At 34.2% G+C, this 26,785-nt stretch overlaps 3 protein-coding genes across 5 annotated transcripts in view; 2 read left to right on the forward strand and 1 right to left on the reverse strand.

The window, feature by feature from the left end:
• LOC136818438 (uveal autoantigen with coiled-coil domains and ankyrin repeats protein-like) overlaps window positions 1–26,785 on the reverse strand; it is a 221,249-nt gene that overhangs the window by 94,469 nt on the left and 99,995 nt on the right. The gene's annotated exons all lie outside the window — the stretch shown is intronic.
• On the forward strand, window positions 11,552–18,149 carry LOC136818443 (uncharacterized). The gene is made up of 6 exons (XM_067074784.1): window positions 11,552–11,652; window positions 12,301–12,420; window positions 12,698–13,642; window positions 14,507–15,118; window positions 15,849–16,148; window positions 16,574–18,149. Exons 1-6 carry the CDS (start codon window positions 11,604–11,606, stop codon window positions 17,863–17,865), a joined length of 3,318 nt encoding a protein of 1,105 aa, XP_066930885.1. The 5' UTR covers window positions 11,552–11,603; the 3' UTR covers window positions 17,866–18,149.
• On the forward strand, window positions 20,688–25,977 carry LOC136818426 (uncharacterized). Of its 2 annotated transcripts, none has more exons than XM_067074763.1 (4): window positions 20,688–20,969; window positions 21,312–21,388; window positions 23,781–23,850; window positions 24,074–25,977. In XM_067074763.1, exons 1-4 carry the CDS (start codon window positions 20,863–20,865, stop codon window positions 24,408–24,410), a joined length of 591 nt encoding a protein of 196 aa, XP_066930864.1. In that variant the 5' UTR covers window positions 20,688–20,862; the 3' UTR covers window positions 24,411–25,977. The 2 variants fall into 2 exon arrangements, with proteins under 2 accessions (XP_066930864.1, XP_066930865.1); XM_067074764.1 differs by having other exon boundaries at window positions 23,784–23,850.

Raw genomic sequence — 26,785 nt, forward strand, 5'->3', positions numbered from 1 at the left:
GGACAGCAGAGGGTCTTTTCGAGTGAATCTTTAAACTATTTTCTATAGTCATTTTGTCTTTCTGTAAAAAATCGTTTTACAAGCAGTTCCAGTTCGCTCAGTGCAGGGGGATAGAATGCTTATCAAGGTCTCGTAGTATCTTTCTCTGCCAATCAAGTTTCATTTAAATGACATTTTGCAATTTTGTCAATTGATTGGTTTGCCAAGAGTTCTTCATACTTCAACTTCTTCATGTTGAGAGTCTGTCCTTGACTTTTAAATTTACTATTTACATCAGCCATTCATTACACAAATTACATTTAGTTTGTTTTGATTTTTTCAAATTCTCGGAATTTGTAAAATGGCGGGATTATGCTAATCGACATACGTTTCGCGTACATGCCTAAAAGTACTTTCGTTTTTAAAGTGCACCAGGGCTTATATCCCCCGTCAACGCGTCCATCAGAATCATCAATAGCGTAAGGGGGTTAGATAAGCCATGGAGTCGAGGGTGAATTAATAAATAATAAATATAAAATTTTTATCGTTTTGATGTTTAAAATTTTTTTTTTCAATATGGTCCTGAAAATTTCCTAAAATATTTCATATAATACAATTTCAAAATAAATATACAATAAGCATAGTATGATTTAACATTTTTTCTTATCTTATCTTATTCGAAGATAATTACTAAATAATAAATATAAATTTTTTGTCGTTTTAATGTTTTAATTTTTTTTTACAATATGGTCCTGAAAATTTCCTAAAATATTTCATATAATACAATTTCAAAATAAATATACATTAAGCATAGTATGATTTAACATTTTTTCTTATCTTATTCGAATTTACCCCTTGCCCATTTAACTAGCATTTGAATTCTAAAGTATCTTACTAGCTCATCTAAATCATAGAACTCTTCCCCCCTCCACCCCTGATAAAGTTCCGCAAGTGTGTAGGTGTTTTCAATACATCTCACCAAGGCAAATCAACGAGTTTTTACTTTCTTTCCTCCAAACTTGAAGAGTTCGTAATCCACATCCACTTTCAGCAAAAACAGTAATGCCTCTCCAAACAAGTCATGATCCACATCTTGAGGTTTACAGCACTCGTTATTATTAGTTTGAATCTTGAACCATGGCTCAAGGGTGCTTTTACCAGCATTCTGGTCTTTGCCTTTAATACATTCGTACGTCTTGTCTCGAATTGATTTCAATAATATCCAGTAGTTAGTCAGTTTGATTTTCAAGGTTGAATCGGTGGTTTTATCCGCAAAAGCTTTGAAACGTCCCATATGCTCGTTTAGTTTCAAGTCTTCCGTATTGTAGCTAGGTGGAATACCAATTTGAACTAATTCACCACAAAATCCATTGCATTCTTTCTTATTTGCTGTCCTCCAGTTTTTAAGAATCGTTATCAGATTTTTCGTTGGTCCTTCCAGCGGCTGATAAAGCTCTCTTGTGTCTTGACAATTATTAGGTTTTTTGAAATTAACAGGTGACAAATCCACAACACCAATCAAAAATGTAATTGTTAAAAATGAAACAAGGATATTAACAAACTTCAAAATTTGAAAATCCATATCTGTACAACTGTAATTTTCTGTCCAACAGTAAACCAAGTATATTTCTTCTTTTGTTTTTACCCATGATTTGGCCCCTATTTATATAAGTCAAGACTTTTTGGGTATGAATAAGTTTCTTATCAGCGTGATCTCGAAAATAGGGAAATGGTTATTCGACACAATGCTGAATTGAAAATGATAAAATACGTAATAATCAACTTAAAGTAGATTTCCTTGATTTCTGGGAAAAATTGTTTCGACTTTTAATGTAAATTATTTTTCGTCAGAAGTTACATTTTACTAATATTTTTTGCGTATTTATCAATTAAGGTTATTTTTTAAAGTGACAATTGAATACCATTTTTTGTCTGGATTACACTGCCTTTGTTAGGTAAATTTTTGTTACTAAATGTTGTACTTTTTCATGGGAAAATTTATCCCAAAATTAAGATGATTGTAAATGTTACAATTATTTTGTAATTTTCCGGCTGAGGTTATTTTGAAGATGACAGTCTTTGAATTGAACTTTTTCGCTATTTTATCTATTCTCTGTTGAAATTGCAGGGTATTTTGGGTATTTTGTTGCAGAGTATTTTTGACAAAAAAGATTATAGGTATAAAGGTATACCAACTTTTTAATGCCCAAAATAAAATCAATTTTAGATAGTTTTAGACGTCAGCTTTTTTCCGTTACGTTATAACGTCAACCCTTCACGAATCTCGGAGGTGGTGGGGCTAGAATTATTTGTGGGTATTTCTGAATATTACGGAACATTTGATGGCCAATCTTTCGTTCTTGGATGAGCTTTCCCAAGGGTACAATTCAAATGAAAAACCAATTTGACATTGTCGATATGATAAAAATGTAATTCTGAAATTAAATCAAAGCCCGTCAAACCAAAATTGATTTAATCTAAATAATTCAAAATCTAATAATATAATCTTTTCATTAAAGTTAGATGGTTAAATCAAATTGCTTGAATATCATAATCAATCAATGGCTCGAGGATTCAAGCCTAAGGGGGTCAACCAGGAAAATTGGGGTACATGACGTGCTGCTGGTGCAAATGGGAGGTACGGGTATGTGCGCTCAGGGTGCCTTTTTTAATCTCTGAAGAGATTTCTGACAGAGTCCCAAATTTACTAATTTTCAAAGGTGTGCATCTGACAGGGTTGGCTTTTGATTATATGGATCCTATTCAGGGTTGAATTAGAACACTTTTCAGTTTTTGGCTTCCGTTCAGGGTGGAAATGAAGAAATCTGTTAAATTCAATTGCCGAAGAATTAAAATTCTTGTATTTATTCACCAAATGTGTGCCAAATTAAATTCCATATGAAAAAATGTTTTCGGCCATCCACCAAATTGAAATTCCCCCAAATTTTCTCCTCTTAAGATATATTAGCGTTATTTGCATTAGCATTAGTATTTTATTTCAGTTAAGCTTCTTGATTATATACTATAATATTTTCTATACGAGGGAGCGCTTAAAAGAAGGATGTATTCGAGTTAATATGGTACTATACAATTCTGATAGTGCTTGCGCAACGATCAATTTCAAAAGATATATAAAGAAGGATTCGATGGCAATAGTAAAAAGAGTAGCAGAGTCTACAGTAGATGAAATCGTCGATTTCCGTTCGATGCCACACCCTAAAAAGTTTTTGTCACTAAAAAATCACTTTAACAATTCCCTTAGGTGACAGCGACGTCCCTAAGGGTTGAAAAGGTGTATCAATTTTAGGTGAAGTTCCCTTAATTCACAAGTAACTACTGTCGAAGTGGTTACCATTGGTTAAAGAATTTACTCGTGGGAAATAATTTCCCCTCTTGACAAATCTTCAAGAAAGGGAAATTTTGAAAGAAAACACATTCGAAACATTCTGGATGAAATCTTTACAATTGGAGTTACGTCACAATGAATTTTATGTCATTTAAACTTAAAACATGACGTCACAAAGATATTATAAATTTTAAGTTTAATTTAGGGAACAGAAATTCTTCCTTCAAATCTCGTGAATTCACAAATGAAGCGGGGTGGATTAAAACTATAAAAAGTTACTGTATTATAATTAAACTTGAATTCTAAGAAATCGATTTAACAAATTCAATACCTATTCTTCTTCGAAAATCTTAACTTATCTCGCATATCAATGATATTCTTATGAATTATTCAACCCAAAAAGATTATATAACGATTAAGCTGAAAATTTATGATATTCATGACGTAATGTTTTCTACGGAAACACCCCGGTTTTAGCCAGTAATGGAAAATTTAAACTAGACAAGTTGTATAAAATTTGCCACTACTGGCGAAAACCGGGGTTTTTCCGTAGAAAACATTATTTCATGAATATAATGAATCCTCAAAGTTTATATATATACGTTCTACTTTTTATTCTACTTTTTATAAGAACATCCAAATTTTTTTGAACCCTCTATGTCAAAATGTTCTTAATTTCACCATTATATTTGAGTATTTTTGTGCAATTTCCTAGGAAGTTACTCTTGTCTCCCGAATAGACGTCCCCCCCGCTAATTATTAAGAGCAAAAAAAATCCATGCCCCCCGCTCTAATTAAGACCCCCCCCCGCTAATTAGATTTGAATAATTAAATTTTTTATTACAGTGTAGATAGACCTTAAACTTGTTAAAATTTTCCTTTTTGTTAGTATTGGTTCTTATTATTTTACGTGTTCATTTGTTAAAGTTTCACTTTTGTTGTTGAAATTGATGATATCAGTTAAAAAAAATTATGTCTTCAAATTAACCCCCCCCCTCTTATTCCATCCACCCCGCTTATTAGAATTTAGAAAATTTTCCTACCCCCCTGCTTATTCGGACCCCCCCCCCCCTATTCGGGAGACAAGTCCACTCTTGTCTCCCGAATAGACGTTTTCAAGCCTTCAAAGCCTTGTAATGTTCTTAACTTGTTCTTAATGTTTTGGTCATCGAAGCCTTATATTCTTATGTAGTTTGTTCTTAAAAAACCGTGTTTTGGTAAATGATTGATTTAGTTTTTCTTTAAAAGCATCCTGATAAATTGTTGACGGTCAACAAATAAAAACTCTTTGAAGACATAATCCGTTCACCACGACCAAATATGCGAATTTTCCAACGGGACTCACACACCTGTTTCAGTGACTAGGGGTTCTTTTAAAACTTATAGGGTGTTACTTTGACCGTAAGGCACTCTATTTCAGTTTTTTCCAAACGACATAAACTTTTACCATGTAAACACATAATTTTTTCGGGCTGTCAGATGGTACAAAATTCCTTATACTCGAAAAATGTCTGCGCACCGCGTAGAAAGTTTTAACTATTTTTGACCATTTTGACCCCATTAATCCCATTAGGCCATTTTTTTTGTAAATTTTTCATCGGGTTATCCACTAGGGCAGACCTGATAGGGTCACTGATACAGGGTTGTAGACTCTGTTGAGAAAAAAGCTTGAGCAAATCCACTAAAATTGAAAGATTTTAGCTATGCAAGCAAATATATTTACGTACTATGATTTTATAAAATTTTACAAGTTTTTCATTTCTAAACATGAAAATAATTGTATTAAAAAATGAATTTAAAAACACAGGCATTCTCAACCAGACATGAGCGTAATAAATGGTATCCATATATTCTAAATACTTCTTTTCTCCAAACTCTACTGTCATGTAAATTAAGGAGATAACCCATGGTGTGATTGTGAAAATTTGTATGATGGAGATAATAAGTACAGTTTTGGTAGCCTTCCTCTTGTACCTGGAATTTCGAAAAAGAGAAAAAATTTTACACCCGTGTCTCATTACCTAACTATAACAATAGGCATTTTCATAAATTATTTTGAGTGCAACGACTGCCTCGTTTTGAAACCACTACCATCAAGATGGTTATATCCCTTGAGACTTCAAGTGTTACTTTTATCAATAGAGCCTACTCTTGTCTTCCCGAATAGACGTCCTCCCCGCTAATTGTTACGAAAAAAAAATCCAATTACCATAGCAATATATCAAAAACGAGGTACTGTAAGTGTTCTTCGCAAAGGCCGGTCTCCACTTGCGCGCGCTGCAATCGCTCTTCTTCGAGCAAAGCTTCCACGCTATTGGTCAAAAAAAAAATGAAGCAACTCCATTGATGCGATATGACGTAACGATCGCGTGCTTGAAAACAAAGTTGAAATACATTCAACTTTTTTTCCAAGCGCGCGCTGCGTTTTTATGACGTAATCTTTTCTCCAAGCAAAAATGATTGAAGCCAAAGTTGCGATCGCAGCGCACGCAAAGCGGAGACCGGCCTTAACGTAATTCATGAAAAGGTCTATCCTAATGATGGCAAAATTTTTTCATACAGCTGAAAAGTGTCGAAATATAAGTCCTATCGAAAACTGAGTCTCCATAGCCTATAAATGACGCGCGCTCGGAGAGTGTACGTATGTAGACATGGTTTATTTTCCAAAAGAGACAAATTTAGCTTTTATACCATTTCAATCAAAATGTTCATGTTCGTCAAAAAGAGGCTCCTTAAGGTATCTAATCAAAACTGTTAATATGCCATAAATCGAGCAGGCTAATTTCGTTAAGTTACCATAGCTGTCGGATTGAGAAATCTGAAAGAATCCAAAAATGCTTTAGAACAGGAAAAAGTAAAAAACCTTGTTCATTTTTCTTCATCCAAAGTGCAAATAACATTCAGCTAAGGCCATTGTTCAGTACGGCTCAGTTACGGTTCTGTTCCGTTCCGAAACAAAACGGTTCCGAAAACAAGTGCGAACGTCAAAATTCGAAACTCCAAAAAAGAAGACAGCAAAGCAAAACAGATAGAAAAGCTTTCGCTATACTTTTTTCATCGGAACGAAACTGCTCCGTTTTCTTTCTCCGAAATGCTCCAAAACGTTCCGTATGAACACACTTGATCCGTAACAAAAATCATACCGGATCGAAACGGAACAGTAACATGTGAACATTCTGCTAAGAAATACATAGTTCAAACTACTCACCCCCTCTGTTGGATGTGAGAATTGGATAACCTCTTAATTTCTTTTGTTTGATTTCGGATGTAAGAATACAATAAAGTATTGACGACCAAAGATGTTAAAAGTATTAACACGTATATTGTGCTTGATATGATGTTAAAAATGGTAGCAAGTCGAAATCTAAAAAGGAGATGGCCAGGCAGAAGATGAAAGGACAAATTAGACAAAACCGAAAACTAAAGGCGAATCTCCTCAGTAATGATTTGAAGCCATTTGTTTCCTGTATAACTTGAGCGTCCCTTGTGATTTTTACAAAAGCGCTGGATACACCTTTTCGACCGTAGCCACTCATTACTGCGCGGGCATTTTTTTGTCCGCTTTATAACACTAAAACCGTCGCAGTCCTCTTTTCGCACCAATAGACAATAGAAAAATGCGTCAAAAAAGGATTGGGACGGTGTTAGTGGGATAAAGCGGACTAAAAGATTCCCGCGCGACTACGGTCGAAAAGGTGTATTGAAAGATTTAACGCCAGCTTTCGAAAAGAATTGTCACGCAAAAATGAAGATAAAGAAAGTCTCAATTCAATTCTCAAAAGATTCAATTCGTATCCAAAGCTAATGATTAGCCTATTCCATAGGATTCGTGCTTATTTCAATGCGCAAAAGAGAGCTTGACCAGTTTGTCGGTGTGTCGGTATTGACCTTTTTCTACTTCGGTATTTCGGTGATCAACAAAAAGTCCGTATTTCGGTGTTTGAGATGTTTTTCGGTGACGGAAAATGTTAAATTTTCGATCGGTGATACGATAATTGTGCTTAAAACGTTGGAGAAACGGTGCTGAATCAAGTGCTATTTCTCAGAAATCCCTCTTATCCTCTTATCTCATGTAGAATTTTGAAAAAAAACATGAAAAAATTTTGCTGTCGGTATTCCGTTAACAATGTGTCGGTATTGTGGTGATTTTGTGAAAGACTGTAGGTATTTCAGTGTTCAGGACCCTCGTATGCCCTCCTAACTGCAGTGACGTAGAAAAATATAATTTACCAAAATCACGAATCCTATGAAATAGGCTAATATTCAAACCATACTTTGCTTTGGAAGTAAACTCCGGGTTTCCTATTCTTCTAAAGGACGATAGCCTGTCTAAATCAATCATACCTTACCCGAAATCACTAAGTGCAACGATCACAACTGAAATAGCCAAAGATAACGATATTGAATATGCCAGGACCAAATAAACTATCACCAGATATTTCGATGTTCCTGTTTTGGGATGTTTATAAGGGCGGCTGATGAAGAGGTAGCGATCAAGACACATTGCTGAAGTAATAATCGTAGCAGATGTACCTACAAATTAATGTTTTGAAAGTGATAGCCAAAGGGACATTCATTAAAGCAGTAAAATGCAAACATTACGCCAAGCACTTGAAACATAAGAAAAAATCTTCATTTTCTTCTCTAGTTTTCGGTTTTATGATAATTCTTCTAAAGAGTCTCTTTCTAACGGTGTACAACTTTTTAACATGGCATAAATCTGAGTTATTGTCATTAAAGTAAAGTGTCTAATCATTTTTGAGACTGACCCAGTTTGTAAGAACATTTAGGCTGGGAATTTGGAAATAAAGATTATATAAAACTTACCAAGGAAAACAGCGAAGAAGGATTCCATACTGTAGCCAATACATGATTTACGCTGGAGATGTGTGAAGGTGATATGTGTTGGTATGTGCACCAATGCGGTTAAGAGGTCACCAATACTAAGTGCAGTCAGAAGTCTAAAATGGTAGATAACAATCAAAAATCTTCAGCAGTTAAACTTACTAAAAGTTATTAGAATTTTACTTTCAACTGACAATACTCTTTCAAGGAACTTATTTTTTTTTTTATTTTTTTTTTTATTGACCCATGGACCTCATACGGCGAGACGAACAAAAGGAACCCTGAACAGCTACATACCTTTGCTTCTATAGTCCAATAGTTCCTTTGGAAGGAGGAAGGAGATTCGTGCTCAAGTTGGGATTTTTAGCTAAAGTCAGTTGTTACTATGTAGAGATCCTTATAGGTTTTACATTGTAGCAGATATACAGTAAACTCTCAGTTATTCGAACTTCTATTATTCGAGTCTTTCTATAATTTTCGAGCTTGTTTCCAGTCATGGAGAAACTCTCTTGAAAAACTCTCTATACTTTGAATCTCTCTGCAATTCGAACAAATGAGATTTCCCCGTTCGAATTAGCGAGGGTCACCTGTAGCTATAACTTTAGCTAAAATCACAAATGGACGCTAAAAAGGAATTTTGAAAATACATACCTGGCCGTATTTGTTTTGATTTCTTTTGTTTTAACCAGTCCATAAATCAATGTAATATTCGAAAACATAATCAATAAAAATATGATGATGTAGAATGAAAGTTCCAATTTGCCATGACTGGTTGTCACGTGACTCAAAGAAAGCATAAAACGACATGCGTCTTCAGGATTTGTGATGTTTCTATACATTCGTGAATTCTTCTAAAATTATTAAAATTCACGCTAAATTTCAAGTTAATTTTTTCGATTTTTTTCCTGTTTTATTGCATGCTCTCTCTAAGTCCTCAAAGAAAAAGTACTAACAGACAATGACGGATATAAGTATGGCTAAAAATACTCTCCTCGTTATATATACACAAATATTGAGCTTTAACATTTGTTTAACACATATCCTACTTTGTGCAGATCCATGGTTAGTTCGCATTTTTATTGCAAATTTTTGATTCAAGCTACCCTAACATCTTTGTTGTCTGTTGCTAAATATACAAGTTTCAATGATGGATTTTGTCAAATTACATCGACAATTAGTTATAAGGGCAATCAACGCATTCCATCAATTTATTCCGCATTTAGATTAATCCGTTAAATGTTGATTAGGTAAGCAAGTTTCGAAAACTAACATCCATGTGATAACATTATGTAGACGTTCAGTTGCCTATGTAATTTGATCTTGAAGAGACTTTGACTTTTCTTCGAATCAAAAAGTCTCTAAAGGTTGAAAAAGCCTGACGAAAAGACCATGAAGGTCTATTTCTCGTCGTACCAAAAACTAAATACATGCACCCGAATCCATCGAGATCGGTGGACGGTACTGAGATCGAACTCCTTAACGACTTCAAATATCTTGGAAGTTTTACTGACACCGCCCAGGCCATGCACCACCCATGATATAGATGTGAGAATCGTCCAAGCATGAAGTGCGGTCAACAGTCTTCAAAAGATATGGAAATAAAGTGCCCATCTCAAAACAAACGAAAACAAAAGTTTTGAAGCCAATGTTGAATCCATCCTCCTCTACGGCTCTGAATCATGATCACTGAATGTCGCAAAAACAAAAGCATCTTGACAATGTTTACACCAAGATGCTCCATGCTGTCTACAATCTATCTTGGAAAAACGAATGCATTTGTATATTTGTATTCCAAGTATATCCAAAGTAGTTCGATGCCGACGACTAGCTCTTGCAGGTCATACACGGCAAGAAATGATAAACCATCTACTGACTTGGGTTCCAGAAAAGCTAAAACGCGTTGGACGGACCATCATCACTTTGAAAGCACTTATTCAAGAAGACACTGGTCTCGAGGGAAACGATCTGATAGCAGAAATGCAAGACCCAGAATCATGGAGGAAGAACCTTGTCAAACGTTTTCAACTAACGGATTATTCAAGTACAAGTAAGTAAGTAAGTACTTTTATGATCAGATCGGAGGTTGAATTTTCGAGCTAGATGATTATTAAGAAACAGAGTGTTTATTTAAAGTCTTCATCTCAGCAATGTCAATTGAATATCCTAATATGTATATTATTCTAGTGACTATGATCTCAACGAGCCTTTGTTAAGTTTTATTTCTTGGAATGTGACTAACAATTGAAAAACGATTCTCAGAAAGCTGCTGAAAGTGAATCAGTCACGAGGAAAGATTGGTATTGTTTCTTTTCTGTTTTTATCGATCAAAATCAAAGTCTCCAATTACATGAACGTTAAAGATGAAAAAGGATGAAGCTTTTTCATTAAGATACAATGTTTTGACAATAAATTCATTTTATATTCAGGAGAATGATTATGTGTAATGTATTATGTAAGAGTCAGTGACAGTGACGGTGTGGTATTTTCAATACATACAAATTGAATTATTTTTTTGTTTTGGTTTTTTATTGCAAAATGACAGTCTTAGTTTTAAGTACTCCAATTAAGCTAATGTCTGTTACAGCTGTACTTTCTTATAAAAAATGCATTTCAGATTGACATATTGACTTTAGCACGAATAGACAGGAATAGAGAATTTTTGTTAACAAAGATATTTTTGAAGCAGTTACTTAAATCCTTGTTATAGAGCATTAACCCTTTCAGTCCCACGCGACCGCACTGCGGTCCCTTTGGACCCGTCGTTTTTTCCCAGAGGACTGCATAGCGGTCCCTGATTTAATTTTTAAATTGTGAAGTTTTTGCAGGAAATAAAGATATGTCTTTAAACAGCTTTAAAAGAATATAAGATAGCGCGTCGTGTGCAAAAGACCGCGTAAAAAAAGCTTGTTCGAGTAAAAAGTTTTGTTTACAAAAGTATTTACAAAAATTTTTGCAAGCAAAATCTGTAAGGCCAAGAATGGGATTTTTTACAACTTCTATCAATCGTTATGATTTTTCTATGAGGGCTAATCAAACAATTCTTTTTTCAGTTAGTAGATACTGTTGTGCGAAACATTTATCAGAAGAATGAATGGGTTTAAATTATTTTTTCATAAAAAAAATTACAATTGAATGGCAAAAAAATGCTGTTTTCAAATTATTTTTTGCCTTTCTCTGGTCATGTGACACGCTGGTGACGTCATTTTGCAAGTTTTTTTCTATTAAAATGATCCTCATACTATAAGTGAAAAAGGGTGAAAACTTGAGAGGACTAGGTTTATTGATTCCAGAGATATTGAAGCATGAGTAAATGCATTCAAAACTCGTTTTACAGCTCTGGGAAAGTAGCTGTGAAAACTCTGGGACTGAAAGGGTTAAAGAAATGACAACACAATTCTGAAAAGTTTAAACAATTTTTCTTGCAATTGATTAGATGATGTTGGTTGGATACGCTCTTATTGTCGCGATTTCTCTTTTACCAGGTAAGCTATAGTATTCAAAATATTCAATACACAGGCTACAAAATTAAAGTCTGAAGACAAATCACGCTTTTACTCGAAATTTTTATGTGCTTGTTACATGACGTTTATTTCTGATTGGTTTCGAATTTATAAACACTAATAAAGTTATCCGCTGTAAATTGTAAAGCAAGTAACATGGGAACAAAATCACGTGAACTTTTTCGAGTAATCACATGTTTTGACTGCATTGATTTGATTTTGCAACCCGCGTATTTTCTGAATATCATCCCGATTATTCGATTGTAAGTAGAAGTAAGTCTGAAGCCGCAGTTGGCAGGTGACCCTAAGGCTCTCTTTCGATGTCTAACTATCCAAAGGTAGGGATTCATTTTTCTTGGATAGCTCCACTTATCATTAACCTTTTCTGAGTATTAAGCAGAAAGGCATCAATTATCATTTTTGTACTAAGATTGTACTAGGGTCAAAAGTTTTATTGGTGTTGAATTGTCAGACAGTCTTTTCAAAATTTCCTTTTTTAAAAGCAGTGTCATACTCATTTGGAGACTGAAAAAGTGACCCTGATGTTATATATGTCATATTTATGATGAGTGACCCCCTTACTTTTGCAGAGTTGTCAATATTTATTATCTCTTCTTCCAAATGTTTCAGCATCTTTGCAGAGGGAAGTATACGTATCTCCATTGGGGAAAGATGAAGTCACCTGTGGAAAATCATTAACAATATCACCATGTCTATCGATAGGTTATGCTGTGAAACACGTAACAAAAGGTATAAAAAAGTTTACGTTACATAAGCCTATATTGAAAAGCAATAAATTTTGGAATATTTTGAATTTCAGTGATAGTCAAAAATCAGACTAAGTTTCTAGAAGAAATCATCTTCATCCTCGCACTTCGAATGAATTTCACCAATCGTCGCTTGAAAACTTGTAGTTGAAAACGAATAATTACTTTTTAATCGGATAGCGAGTACCTCACCAAAAGCCGGGATTTTTCATCTCGTTAGTATAGGCTAAATCATGGATGGCTATTTTCTTTTTCATTAGATGACGATACCATCTATCTTGACAACACAGAAAAGCAACAGACATCAGGCCTAATAACGTACGTGGAGTCAGCTTCGGTGATCGTCTCAAATAACTTGACCATTGATGTTGTCAATCATGAAGTCGATGCTGCTAAAGTACTGGTCAAAACAGATCGACATCCAGCGTTATTCTATATGCATTGTCGTTATTATTGTACCGTGAATATCAGGAACATCGATATCCAAAGTCCTTTTACGGGCTTTTACCTCTCTACGACGTTTCATGGGAAAATAGCGGTCACCAATAGTGCCATCCATTGTAGAGTTAGCATATTTGGGAAAACTATGAGAAGTGGAATTAATGCTGAAGTTATATTCAATAAGACTAAAAGTAAAGGTTTTAACATTGTTGGCAACGTATTAGTAAAGGCGTATTCCTCGGTATTTGATGCTGAAAATATATTCCTTAATGTGGACCCCATCAGCGGGAGAGATTTTATCAGTGTTAGTTTCCATGATAGTATTCTGAAGAATGGAACGTTTATGTCCAACTGCGCGTTATCACGATACAGCACTTTCAATTTCGAAAACTGTACTTTGAACGCGTTTCGAATTTTGTTACGAGAAATTAATAACCTATTCGTACAAAAATCTACATTTGAAAACAATCAAAAAACATTGACTGGAAGCACGCAACACTATCTATCATTTATCCAAGTCTACAAAGCTGCTCTGGTTAATATTCAAGATTCCAACTTTATTAACAGCACTTTTGGAGCAGTTAGTGTATCTTATTGCACGAATGTTACAATTAATTCGTCACAATTTAAAGAAAATATTAAGCTTGTTGAAGATGCACAAGGAGGAGGGGCGCTTCTCTCCTTTTTTTCTGGCGTCTCCATAAAAGATTCTACCTTCTTCAACAATACTGCCATTAGAGAAGGAGGTACTATCCATCTTATAGGTATGTTTTGTTATCAAATAATTGTTTCCCAAATTATTGTTTCAGTGTTGTTTCAGTAATATATCATTCAGAGCCTCCCATAGTTTCATAGAAGATCACCGATTCTGTGCACATAGCGCGCTGCTATATGTGAAATCTGACGATCAGACTAGGTTTTTTAGCCCAAACATTCAATATCGCATCATTTTTTGCCTGAAAACGAAAGTGAAAGCGATTGGATTCTAATATTTATGGTGATGAATGTTTGCTTTGGTGTGATAGTTTTGCTTTTGCCAATCACCACCACGTAGTATCTAGTTAGCTAGAAAGTTACTTCAGACAATCGGCAAAAAAATAATAGAAAGAACAAATTGATGGGTTGACTCTTTTATAGTGAATAGGTTATTGAGTTTCAAGCCCGAAGGGCTAGAGGCGAGATTCCTGAATGGGAAATGAAACCACTTATTTCCCATGCATAACGCCCGCGCGTAGTTTTTACACACACAAACGCTGGATTGAAACTAAAATTTATCGGTAGATTTCAAAAAATGTAGTCCTCCAAAACAGAAATACCGCTAGATACAATCCGTCGTCATGATTACGGCCCGTTCTATGCGCGTTTTGGGTGGGAAATAAGTGGCTTCAATTTCGCTTACCTGAGAAGAGTTAAAGTTTTGCCTTTTGCCCTTCGGGCTTGAAACTCAATGGAATAGGTTCCATGCGGGTAATGATCAAACTGCTTGGAGATTGGTTAAGTCTCTTCAAAAAACGCTGAAATAATGTAATACGCTAGGAGATAAACATTAAAGAATCTTTTAGTATGTTTAAGGGTGTTTTTGATCTCAATATTTAAAAATGATGGCTTCTACTTTTCAAATCTTCCAGGTGGCAATCTGCATTTAACGAATATATTGATCAACACACCAGCGTCAGTTTACAACTTAGTTATATTCTGCCAATCAAAAGGTGTCTTAGAAAATGTCACCATTGTGGCTAACGACTTTGTCAATGATAAACGAACCATTTTAACATTATTACCGTTCAATGTCGATTTTATCAATATGGGGACTTGGGAAATGAAATCAAATGTTTCAGTATATTGTGCTGAAAACCAAAAAATTGACATGATATCAGAGCGTACACCCTTCAGCAACAGTACCAATAAATTTACTGATATAACAACAACTTGTACTCCATGCCCTAAAGGAAGTTACAGTTTTCAGAAAGGCTTTCAACATTTATGGTTTGCAGACCACAATCGAAAAAATAAAAGTCGACAACAGACTAGTTTTGAAGACGTTTACCAGAATAATGTAACCTGTTCTAAATGTGCATCAGAAGCTTCGTGTGACTCTGGCACCATCAAAAGTAAAGGAAATAGTTGGGGATACAGGCAAAATGACGAAGTTAAGTTTATTCAATGTCCGGCTTTCTATTGTTGTTCACCATATGGAGAACGTTGCATTTCGTATGATACATGTGCTAAGAATCGAGAAGGTAAGATGATGAACTTTAATCTTTCTTCGGGCTATCCAGAAAATTGTTATCTTATTTTTTTATTTCAACTTTAATATTTTTAATATTGAGGATTGATATTAGATCCATGGAGTACTTCTTAAGAGACTTGGAACGAAGGTGATATATTTTCTCTAAATTTTTGGTTTACCTTTCTCGCAGACCCGGTGAATATCCGTCCTACTGAAAAAATTGACCAAAAACTCGTGGAAAAAAATTCTGAAATTCAACCCCACTGGAAAAGTGCCTTATGATTTTATCCTGGATTTTATCGCCATTGCCAATCGAAAAAAAAAAAATGACATACACTTCAAATTGATCAGGCCAATTGAGCTTGAACTTTCTATCTCTACTGGGACTTCAATCCCCACAGAGAGAAAGCTCCTGAGACAGGGGTGTTAAAAAGGAGTATGAATCCCTGAGGATTTGAAAAATAACGTAACAAGAATTATCTTAAAAATCCAGGCCTCGACTTAGGTTTTCATAGAATGGCCCTGTATGGAGTCCCAGTTAGGAGTACATCAAAAGATAAAATGAACTTATCCCCAACCAACCTCGTCCCCGTGTATCCCAGGCTTTATTTACGTTACTGATTGACGCCAGAGAATTATCTAGCGCTCTAAATAACCAATAAAAAGCTGATAATAAGCAGGGAACGAGGTTGATCCCCAACCATAATGATATGATAACCCCATGTGTTAAATGTTTTCAGGTACTCTATGTGGAAAATGTATGGAAGGATTCAGTGAAGATATTTTTTCAGCTAAATGTCTTTCAAATCAAATATGTTCCCAAAAATCTGTTTTGTTTTGGATTGTGTACATCTTGGGTGCAATAATCTTCACATATTTCCTTATGTACTTCAAAGATGTCTTCATTTTACTGAAAATGTATCTACGTCCTCGCAAATACCGTTCATTAGCGATGGAGGAACCATTGATGGGACCAAATGCGAATGCTGGAAATGTTTTGAATGAGGTTGAAAATGACATTGAAGATGAGGAGGTTTCAGGTAACATTATAGACGATCCTATCGTCTACACAAGATCACTAAAAAAGGAATAGTTTAGGAGGCAGGATAAATTTGAAAATGGTGTTTAGCCCGGGGCGGAGTAAGCAGTGGCGGAGGTGCTTACAGTGTTGTTGTTGTTGCAAAACTCTACCGCCACTATTTTCCCGTAAACCGCCCTCGCGCCCTGACTCTGCGCATATATACTTTCCCACGTTTACTGACCTTTAAACGGACGATAGCATCGTCTAGTAACATTAGTAATCTTTGCGAGAAATCAAAGCCTCAACCAAAGTAAACAACCGCCTTACTTAACAAAATCTTTCAATCCCCAAATTAAATACCCACCAAAAACAACACCACATTTTAATCTTCTACAGTATACTTCTGCAGCCATAATAATCATAGTTATTGGCTTTGTCTTTTAGATGAGGATGAAAACGACTCTCAAGACTTACTAATACCTTCGCAAGACAATGAAAATCACCATGCTTATAACCCATTGACAGGCCAAGATGATATAGCAGTCAACTCTAAGAATACTGGGAAAAACAATAAAAACACCATATCAGGAATATTCAAGATCCTTGTTCAGTTTTACCAAGTGGAATCAATGCTACGAGTAGATTCACCTTTTAAGACGTCTTTGTCAGTTTCGATGAACACTTTTATGGATTTCATTATCTCTCTTTTCAACATCAAGATCATTTCTGATAACGACGCTAACTCATTTACCGTATGTCCTATAGAGCGCATGACAGCTCTTGGTAAAGAGTTTATAATGTCCAGTATACCATTAACTTGCCTGGTGATCCTTCTCATATCCTACATTATCAATCAAATTCTCAATAAACAAAAACCAGAACGCCAACCCAAACAGAACCAAATCTTAACCAAACCATTTACCACAAGAATTAAAGTCTGTATTTTACAACTTTTCTTAACCGGTTATGTCACCATATCCTTGTATCTTCTCAAACTGGTACATTGCATCGAAATCAATGGCATCAATGTTGTTTACGTGCAAGGAGATACCAAGTGTTACCAGAGCTGGCAGTACTTAGCTATATCTATCATTGTTTGCTGGGTCGTACCATTTTCTGTCTCTTTATATTTTTCAAGTCAAATGCTTATGGATGCTGTTCTAACACCAAATGAATTTCTAGCAACTCTCTTCATACCAGCATATATCATTGTCAAAAAGATTCAAATGAGAAGGAATAAAAATGTTAATAAAAGTTATGTTGATTCATTACTACACAAGCAAGAACGTGATAATCTGGTCACTGTTCTTACTGGACCTTTTCGTAATACCTATAAGCTTGGTCACCCGTTGGTGTTCTGGGAGAGCATAATGATTCTTCGTCGTTTGATTTTATGCCTTATCTACGTCTACGTTAACAATGTGGTGATCAAGCTATACTTAACATTGGCTATTTTGATTCTATGTTTAGTTCATCATGGATTTATTAGAGCTTTTACCAAGAAACTTTTAAACATTGCTGAAACAGTTTCTTTAGCTGCTTTATGCTTTCTGTGTGGAATAAACTTATTCTGGGCTTACAGTCATTCGATAGAAGCATCGTCAATGTCGAATTTTATGAATATTGGGAATGCTTTTTTGACTATTGAAGTGGTGGCTTTGTTGACTCCAGTTGGGCTTTGTTTGTTATTTGTATTTTATAGAATTTGTAATAAAATTAAACAAAAATTAACTTAATTTAAGTCCCAAAAATGCATTAATTTTTCCGCCCCAGTTCCAGTCCCTAAACCATAACAAACTATACATTTTTGGAAGCGTATTTGGATGTAGAATACCGTATTCGGTGTAACTTAAATTCTTTCTCAGCAGAATTTGAGTTTTTTTAAGAAAACGTGATTATGACGTCATTATTCATGATGTCATAATTTTAAAAAGTTGAATATCTCAAGAACTAAGACTCAAAGCTTTATGAAATTTAGACCAATGATAGAACTCATCAAGAGGAGGAGAATTTTTTTTTAAAAATTGGAAAGTTTGCTGATGTCAGCATTTTATCGCAAAAATTCGAATTCTTGCAATTTCTGCTGACGTCATTAATTTTGGGAAATACTTTTAAAACTTTTTGAAACATCTCAATGTACTTTATCACTGGTCCAAATTTCATAAAGTTTTGATTTATATTTCTCAAGATATTCAACTTTTTGTATTTATGACGTCATCAATCATGACGTCATAATCAGGTTTTCTTAAGATATCTTTAATTATACTGAGAAAGAATTTAAGTTACACCGAATACGGTATTCTACATCCAAATATGCTTCCAAAAATGTATAGTTTGTTATGGTTTAGGGACTGGAACTGGGGCGGAAAAATTAATGCAATTCTGGGACATGCATTAAGTTACCCGGTTAAGGGCTACATCCACTGCACAATATTCTGCCAGACAATATATTGATGATATATTGCTGAATGCCGGCAATATATTGAAAAGGTGTCTGCAATATATACACACCTCTATGTATACACCTTTTCGACCGTAGCCGCCAATTGCCGCGCGGGCATTTTTATCCCACTAAAACCGTTCCAGTCCTTTTCTTGCACCTATAAACAATAGAAAAATGTGTCAAAAAAGTCTGGGACGGTTTTAGTGGGATAAAGTGGACAAAATAATGCCCGCGCGGCAATTGACGGCTACGGTCGAAAAGGTGTATTGTCAGCTCCGAGGTCAGCTCGATTTGCAATATTCTGAATATTCCAACAATACAGAGGGATTGATAAAGAAAAAAGATTTCCTTTTTATAAAAGAGCACCTGTTGTCTACTCCGTACATTACGGTCCGTAAATTTTACTATCAAATATTGCTCACCAATATATTGTGTAGTCTGATGAGACCACCTTGTTTTAGGCAAGGGGATTGGGAGCTATTATCATGACGGGACTTTGAAATGTTAAAAGCATCGGGACAACACAATATTATAACAAAAATCTTCTACCTGAACTTCCCTCCTTTCAAAAATTTATAAGTCTTTCCTTGCGCTTTTTACGACAATCAAATGTTTAAATTTACAGATATCATAGAGTTTCCAACCAATAGAGTTTCCATTTTCAACCGACAATTTTAAATTTAAAAATTCTACTTGTCTTTTTTTGTTTTTTTGTTGCTTTTATAGTTTCATAACAGAGACAGTCCACTGGATACCACTTTTAAATCACGTTTAAATTCTCTTTTGAATCAACTTCGCGTCATGATTCACAATTCATTATTTTACAATTGCGTCTATTTGTTTCATTTTTTATCATATATGCGTATATCATAATACAAAATCTGGAAATTTCATAATAACCGAATAATACACCTTTCAGGACCGCATACTCTACTAAACCTTTACAAATGTATTTAAAAAAGATACATTCTAAGAATAACGGGAAAAAACTATTGCTGAAAAGTCCGTAAACTAATACGGGCAACCGTTTATTATCGAGCTGTGGTAATCTAGATAACTGGCAACACTAACAAGCGCCAGGAAACAGCTTATGTTCTTTTTACATACAAATGGGACAGGACATACGGTATTTGACACCAGGTTGACCGTCTGTTGTGTTTCATTGTTTAATCTATAGTTAAGGATGTCATTATCATCTTAGAATGTAATTAGCAATTACAAATTACACAGGAAATATAAAATCGTTTAATGACTGCTGCACATGTAACCGTATTTTTGATCAATAAAATCCAATTAGATTTCTCTTAAAGTAGCATTTTTGGTAGCCTGTTTTGAAATTGAAAGCATTGCATTATTTTATAACATGATAAGCTTTTTAGTCTCTTTTGTTGCAAATTCCATTTCTTTATATTATCAAACTTTTTAGCAATAATCTCATTATGAAAATGTGGTATATTCAATTTTAATATGTGACAATTGTTGACAATGTGTGTGCAAAATGTTGGTAATTCAAAAGTATGTCTATCGACGGATGAGAAAAACACTGTTTTTATGTCTTAGAAAATTTTGAATTCAAGCTAGGATTGCATTCAGTTGATGCTACAATTTTTAAAAAGGGTGTATTTTTGCTTTTGGGTGTGGTTTTCGCGCGCGGGGGAAAAGGGAGACTGGACATAATTAGGGCTGGTATACATTCTACAAATAATTTTTTTGAGGACATGTGGAAAGGGGTATAAAAATAATAGTAGTTTGTTTTCAAGATGGCGGCGCCGAAAATGATTCATTTTTGAGAAATCGAAGACGATTTTCTCCCGGGGGGGGTACTACCCTTGTCGACCGACGGGGGTGCTCCGCTGAGGTTCGAAAAATGGACCCTACGTGGGACTCGAAATTTGCGAAAAAAGTGACCCTGAATGGGACTGAAATTCCAAAATTTTCTCAAATTTTCTACTTTTTCCCCAAATTTTCCAAAAATAGGCACCCTACGAGGGACTGATTTTTCTATTTTGGTGTTTTTGCGACCCTACCTGGGACTCGTGGAGGTTAAAAAAGGTACCCTGACCAGCGGAGCATCCCCGTAACCCATCTTGCCCTAGTACCCCCCCCGGGGATTTTCTTTAAAACCACAAGACCAAACAAGAAATTAGATCATAAACTGCAGAAATTAAATCAGGCTCAGAATATTTATTTTACTTCCTACGAAGGATTGATAGCTTGAAAGTTATGGCTGTAAAGTAAACAAGAAGGAAGAAATCGAAAGTAAACAAAAAAAAAAAAAAAAACAGAGAAAATGGATGGCATCTTTGGGAGAGTATTTGGCCCATGTTTTAGGGGATGGATTCAACCAGAGCAAACAAACGGAAATAAGTATATTGATTATGCACCAAATAGGAAGTGGTAAGTTATGTCTGGTTGGTCTGATCGTTTGTCTTGTATCATTGTCTTTCTTCCCCACCACCCACCACATGTCTGCAGTCTCCAGAAATTCATTTTCAAATTTTCAACTTTTAGTACCTTCTGATCTGTGATTTGTCCTTGAAATTGATGCTACTTAAAAAGCTTGACAGCTCAGTGAAAGTTATAGTTATAGACATTTTGTGGGTCAAGTTTCAATCAAAATAACTTTTATTTGTCTGTTTGAAGAAAAATGATTTTAACAAGTTTAGTCATCACTCACCTTTTTGTTTCTGTTTTGTGTTATTGTTAGAGTAATCACATCAACTAGTTTTGATTTTGTAGGAAATATGATGACAAGAATTTGATCAAAGAACTCACTAAAGATCAAGTCAACTCCTGGGATGTCATGGATCTAAATGGTGAGTGAATTTTATTTTTTTCAGTTTTAGTCGATAATAAATCAAGAAGGAAGACTGTACGTTGCTGTTCTACCTTTATTGGATTTAGTTTTGAAGAGACATTTTGAGGTCAAAATATATTAAACAAAGGTTTTTTCAAAGTTTTTGTGCAACTGGGAAATTGATCGTATATATTGGGGACCGTTACCAAAAATGTTTTCCTTTTTTTAACCGTTCAACTGTTTAAACAGGAGAGAGGGAGGCTGGTGATCAAGAAAAAAAGAAATCCAGATCATTGGAAGAAAAGCTTTAAAATACTAGGAATTTTCACCAATCCACCACTTTGCTATACTTTCACGATCGTGAAGAAATGTTTTGTCCCACAACTAAAATTCACAAATTTTCCTCTCTGCCCTCATAATAAGACCTTTTCTTTTCCTAATATATAGTCATTTAGGAGAACACAACAGTCTATTTTAACAAGTTAATCCAGCCAGTACAAACAGAATAAATCATCTTGTACTTAGGAGTTGTGTTGTAATTGATATTACGTTACCATTAAACAAATTTCTGCTGGAGTCATTCAAAAGAACGCTGCGTTCCCCCAAGCAACTATCGTAATGTAATGTCATGTTGAACGGTTATAATATACTGCAGTAATTAAGACAACATAAAACACCGACGTATGATTAATAAAAGTTTGTACTACTGTAAATTTCATATATATAGATACAAACACAGGAACGAAAGAGCAGTTATTGGATTTTAAAATAATTTTGGCGCAAATTCATCAAAATAACCTTTTTTTATAATTTTCAAAAATCCACCTCTAATTAACTAACTAGACAGGAGAACTTGTCTTTTTATTTAAAAATCTGATGTATACTTGACGGGTCGGAGCTGTGAGTCCATTTTTAGACTCAAAAACAAAATAGCTCATTTTCTTGCTGGACTCACTTGCTGAAGAAAAAAGTTTTATAATTTTAAAAAGTTTTTCCGAAAGTGAGCGTAGTAAACCCCGGCACAAAGAAACGTTTTGATTGGCAGATTCTTATCAAAATATCAGCCCCGACCATGCTTTTCATTTCGCCATCAGTATATAAATAAGAAATCATAGCATGGATCTCCAGGAGTGCTAATTAACTTACAAAAAGGCTCATTTATGAGGCCCCCAGCAGTTTGCGTGATGGCGTGATTGGGACTTTTTTCTTGCGTGATGGCGTGATTAGAGATTTTTTTTGGCATGATGGCGTGATCAAGATTTCGGCGTGATGCGTGATAGGGCAAAAATTTGAGGCGTGATGCGTGATTTGGGCTATTTTTGCTATTTTTTGTGTGATGACAAATTTTGGCGATTTTTGTGATGCGTGATGGAGAATATCTTTTTGCATGATGTCGTGATTAGGGGTGCCGCTGGGGGAGCCTCATTTATAGCTCTCCTTGAAATAAAAAAAATGTGTTACTGTACTTGCCAAAATAAGTTTTGCTAGAATTTAAAAATTTAGTTTCCTTAAAAGCTTTATGCTTTGTTCTTTTAAAAAAGACAAGGCATATTCTGTATTAGGCTATGTACATCCCCAAGATTGATTTTGATATATGGGATGCGTATGGTGTATAATATTCACGTCCAAGAGTTAGCCCAGTTGGGGTAACCTGTTTCAATTTATAGTGAGTCCAGAAGATTGACAATTTCACATATTCAAGTTATGGTGTAATAATTGTCTGTGATTTAATTTTTGCTCTGCTTTTTTTACTAAAAACAAAATTGCAATGACAATATACTCCACAAAAACACAAAGACAAGGTAACCCTCCAGACATGATATGCATCCATAGGGGATGTCATCAAAACATATCCTAGAGAGAATGTGAAATAATTGTGATGTGAAAAGTAAAACCTGTCTTGAATATTAAGGGATCTATGTAAAACGTTAGTATAAGCAAACTTGTTTTACCACTATGAATTAGGGAGCTCAGATCAATGTTGTCATTTAATAAGAAGTTGTTTTCTGTGCAATTCACAGCAGGAATTATTTGCAATCAACAAAATAAGGGTTTTTAAAAAGATAACTTGTTATAATACTTGGTTATCCTTTTAATGATTCTTCATAGTCAATTATTTGAAAATTTTCAAGTTTATTGTTTTTTCCTAATGAGAATGCCATTAACAATAAAAAACTAGCTTCTATAGATCTTGGTAATAATTTTTCTGGCCTTTGATAATAAAACTGTTTTATTGAAAATAGGTTATTGTTTACCAAATTTGTTTACAACTTAGCTAATTATAGTTTAGATCTCTTTGGAAATACTTCAAGTTTAAACCCTTTACAACAACATGGTCATGCCAGTGTATAATTGGAAAAATAAATATTAAAATTTTGTTGAAATTCAATTATTTCAAAAATATTTTTTAGAAGATGAAGATTTAGATGTTAAAATTGCTTCCAATGGGAAATTACAACTTCATGACAATGTCTTCATAAAGTAAGTTACAAATTACACTAGCTTTTTGAACTGCTAATTCTACACGCTTTTTTATAAGAACCAGTAAGTTTTGGTATAGGCTGAACTGATCTTAATCTTTTTAATTTTTCATGCATAAAAAGTTCTTACGACGTTGATATGCTTAGCTATCACATGGTAGATATAAAATAAAATTTATTAAAACTTATGAATTTACTTTTGACTATTTTTGCATCTTTATCAGTCCACTCAGTACCAATGAAGAGGACAACAACAATGCCAACAAAGAGAAGGATGAAGCAGAAACAAGAGATGGTGTAACTGGCGAAGTCAACCCCGTGAATGAAGAGTCAGAACAATCATTACAGAATGCATCTTCTATTGAGGAAGATGTTACATCAAATAATAAAGGCACTAGTGAAAATGATGGAGGGACCACTGATGTTGAATCTTCAATAGAGATGACTGTTAATGCTAAAGGTGGGTCAGAGGATATCTCTTCAGGGAGTTCTGCTGAAGAAGCAGTTGTCATTGATGAGGAAGTGAAACTAGTTGTCGAGGAAAAGGAAGAACCTGAATAGAGCTTAGACAAATTATGATACTCTACATATCTGATTAAAGTTCTAAGGTTTTTGTTGGATACAGATTGGCAAAATGATATTGGGGTTGTTAAGATTTTGAGGAGGTTGTTTCTCGAAATGATGTGAAGCCTCCTTCTTCATGTGATTGTTCCAGCTTGTTCTGCTGCCCTATAAATGAGAATTAAAGTCTAACTTTTCAAAATAAATAAACAGACGATTGAAACCTTTAAAACAGATGCGAAGAATGAGGCACATGGTGACAATAATCAAGGTTTTAAACAATTAAGTGTCAAATACTGAGACGCTCTATTTATTGGTTATGTAAGATTGAAGAAACTAGTTTAAATCAACAGTATAGTAAATTTTAGACTAAAATAATCTACCTTATTGGAAGAAATTTTGGCGGGAATTTAATTTGGCGGATGGTCAAAAAAGCTTTTTCAGAGGGAATTTAATTTGGCAAATTGCTGAAAAATTAAATTTGGTAGGAATTTAATTTGGCGGATGAACGATATTCTTGTCAAAAAACGCCATTGAATAAGAAAAACCTGCGTAAGGCCTGAAATAGCACACATTTTGGGGGAATAAATATAGTAATTTAAATTTGGCGGATGGTGGAAAAATTAAGTTTGGCAGATTTTGACCAATTCCGCCAAATTTTCTTTCCGCCAAAATTTTTTCGCTAAAGGTATTATTTATTGCAAGAAGAGCCTTCAAAAGGCTTTTTTTCTTGGTGGTTATATTTTTCATTATTTTTATTGGAAGGAATATATTATTATCAATTATTTTTTTACACAATGATACCAGTAAATTAATCTGAAATTAAATTTTTCCAGTACCGATCCCTATTAAGACAATTTGTGTACTATGTCTTAGAATTATATTTTGCAATTTATTATTTTGCTATAATTTAATAACAATTATTGATTATGGTATAGAGTATTTATATCGTTTTGGTGTGGTTGGGAATGTCAGTATTTATTCATTGATTTTGATGCAAAAAGGGACACAAAAGATGCAGTGGGATACAAAATCAAACGGTCACATAAATTGTCAAAACAAAATTAATATAGCCGACTTTGAATTTTTCTATTAAGTATTATATTGCAAGTTTGTTTAGAGGCTTGATTTATGAAACTTATTGTTTAAATTTTAGTACTCTTATGTTCTAATTGACACAATTGTCTATCATAAAACGACTGTACATTAAGCCAAAAGTTATGCCTATATCACGAAATTTTGAAATGTTTCCCAGTTTAACTCTAAAGTTTTGGTAGTTTTCCCTAATTTTACAGCCTCATTTTTCCCAGCGTACTATCTTTCTGGTTGACCGGTAGATTGAATACCATTTGTTTTGTCAAACTTTTTAACAGTTTAGAATGATATTTAGAAAAAGAGGAATTTCTTTGTTTTGTATATAATATTGACCTGGAATTTTTTGTTTATTTGTTTGTTTGTTATTTTTTTAGTATTTATTTGTTTCTTTCATTAAGTAATATCTGTATATATTGCAACAATTTTAGGTTTTGAAAATATTACAATAATAAATTGAATCTCGAAATTTTAATTAAGCAGAAATAATATAATTCTTCTCACGATATATTTAAGATAAAATTTTTTCGAATTGATTTTTATACCACTTTTATACAGAATTTAATGACTTTGACTCATACCCAATTTTTCAGGTAATTGATTGCCCTTGAAATATACTTTTAAAAATCACATTGTTTTTACATTTTGAAAAAGTCTTTGCTTTTATTTCATGTTTTAGAAAAAAACAAAATTAGAACTTTCTGAAATAATATATAAAACCACTACAGATCAATTTATTTATGTGGTTTGTGAGAAAAAACCTAGAAAATTATCAATCAAACGATTTGAGATATACTGAATAGGTATCATGTTTTTTTTCAATTTCCTTGGATTTGCAGTCATTTGATTCCTTTTCTTTTCTTTTCTTTGAATTAGCTCTGAGACATGCAAAGATACTCACATTTTAGGACTTAAAAAATGACAATCTTACGGTAATCTTCCATCCAAAGATTTTTTTTTTTTCAAGCATCTTCTCAGCTCAGAAAAAGCATAGAAAAGCTGTACAATCATCCCTCATACATTAGTTCCCGGGGGAGGGAGAACTCGATTTCGAAACGACGGCATGTGCCGCCAAAAATGGCTTTCAAAATCGGACCCTTACACTGCAGCCCTTTGCTGGGGGCACACCCTTACAGTGTATCTAGCTAAAAGAGTCAAATTTTCTAAAATTTTGCAACAAAAACTATGTTCTTATTTTTTACACACTTACAGTGCATTTTGGGGAGCCTGAAAAACATACCTTTAAAGGGTCACGCACCTCTACGATAGATCGCTTAATTTCA

Source organism: Clytia hemisphaerica, unplaced genomic scaffold, assembly GCF_902728285.1.
Source record: "Clytia hemisphaerica strain Z4C2 unplaced genomic scaffold, Clytia hemisphaerica genome assembly, whole genome shotgun sequence".
Lineage (NCBI taxonomy): Eukaryota > Metazoa > Cnidaria > Hydrozoa > Leptothecata > Clytiidae > Clytia > Clytia hemisphaerica.

What these genes read in the sequence shown, in the direction of transcription:
- LOC136818426 (XM_067074763.1), top strand. Translation starts at nt 20,863, where the DNA reads ATGGATGGCATCTTTGGGAGAGTATTTGGCCCATGTTTTAGGGGATGG. An exon ending in TATGCACCAAATAGGAAGTG is followed by an intron (nt 20,970 to 21,311) that starts GTAAGTTATGTC and finishes TTGATTTTGTAG; the next exon opens with GAAATATGATGACAAGAATT. An exon ending in GGATGTCATGGATCTAAATG is followed by an intron (nt 21,389 to 23,780) that starts GTGAGTGAATTT and finishes AATATTTTTTAG; the next exon opens with AAGATGAAGATTTAGATGTT.
- LOC136818443 (XM_067074784.1), top strand. Translation starts at nt 11,604, where the DNA reads ATGATGTTGGTTGGATACGCTCTTATTGTCGCGATTTCTCTTTTACCA. An exon ending in TGTGAAACACGTAACAAAAG is followed by an intron (nt 12,421 to 12,697) that starts GTATAAAAAAGT and finishes CTTTTTCATTAG; the next exon opens with ATGACGATACCATCTATCTT. An exon ending in AGGTACTATCCATCTTATAG is followed by an intron (nt 13,643 to 14,506) that starts GTATGTTTTGTT and finishes CAAATCTTCCAG; the next exon opens with GTGGCAATCTGCATTTAACG.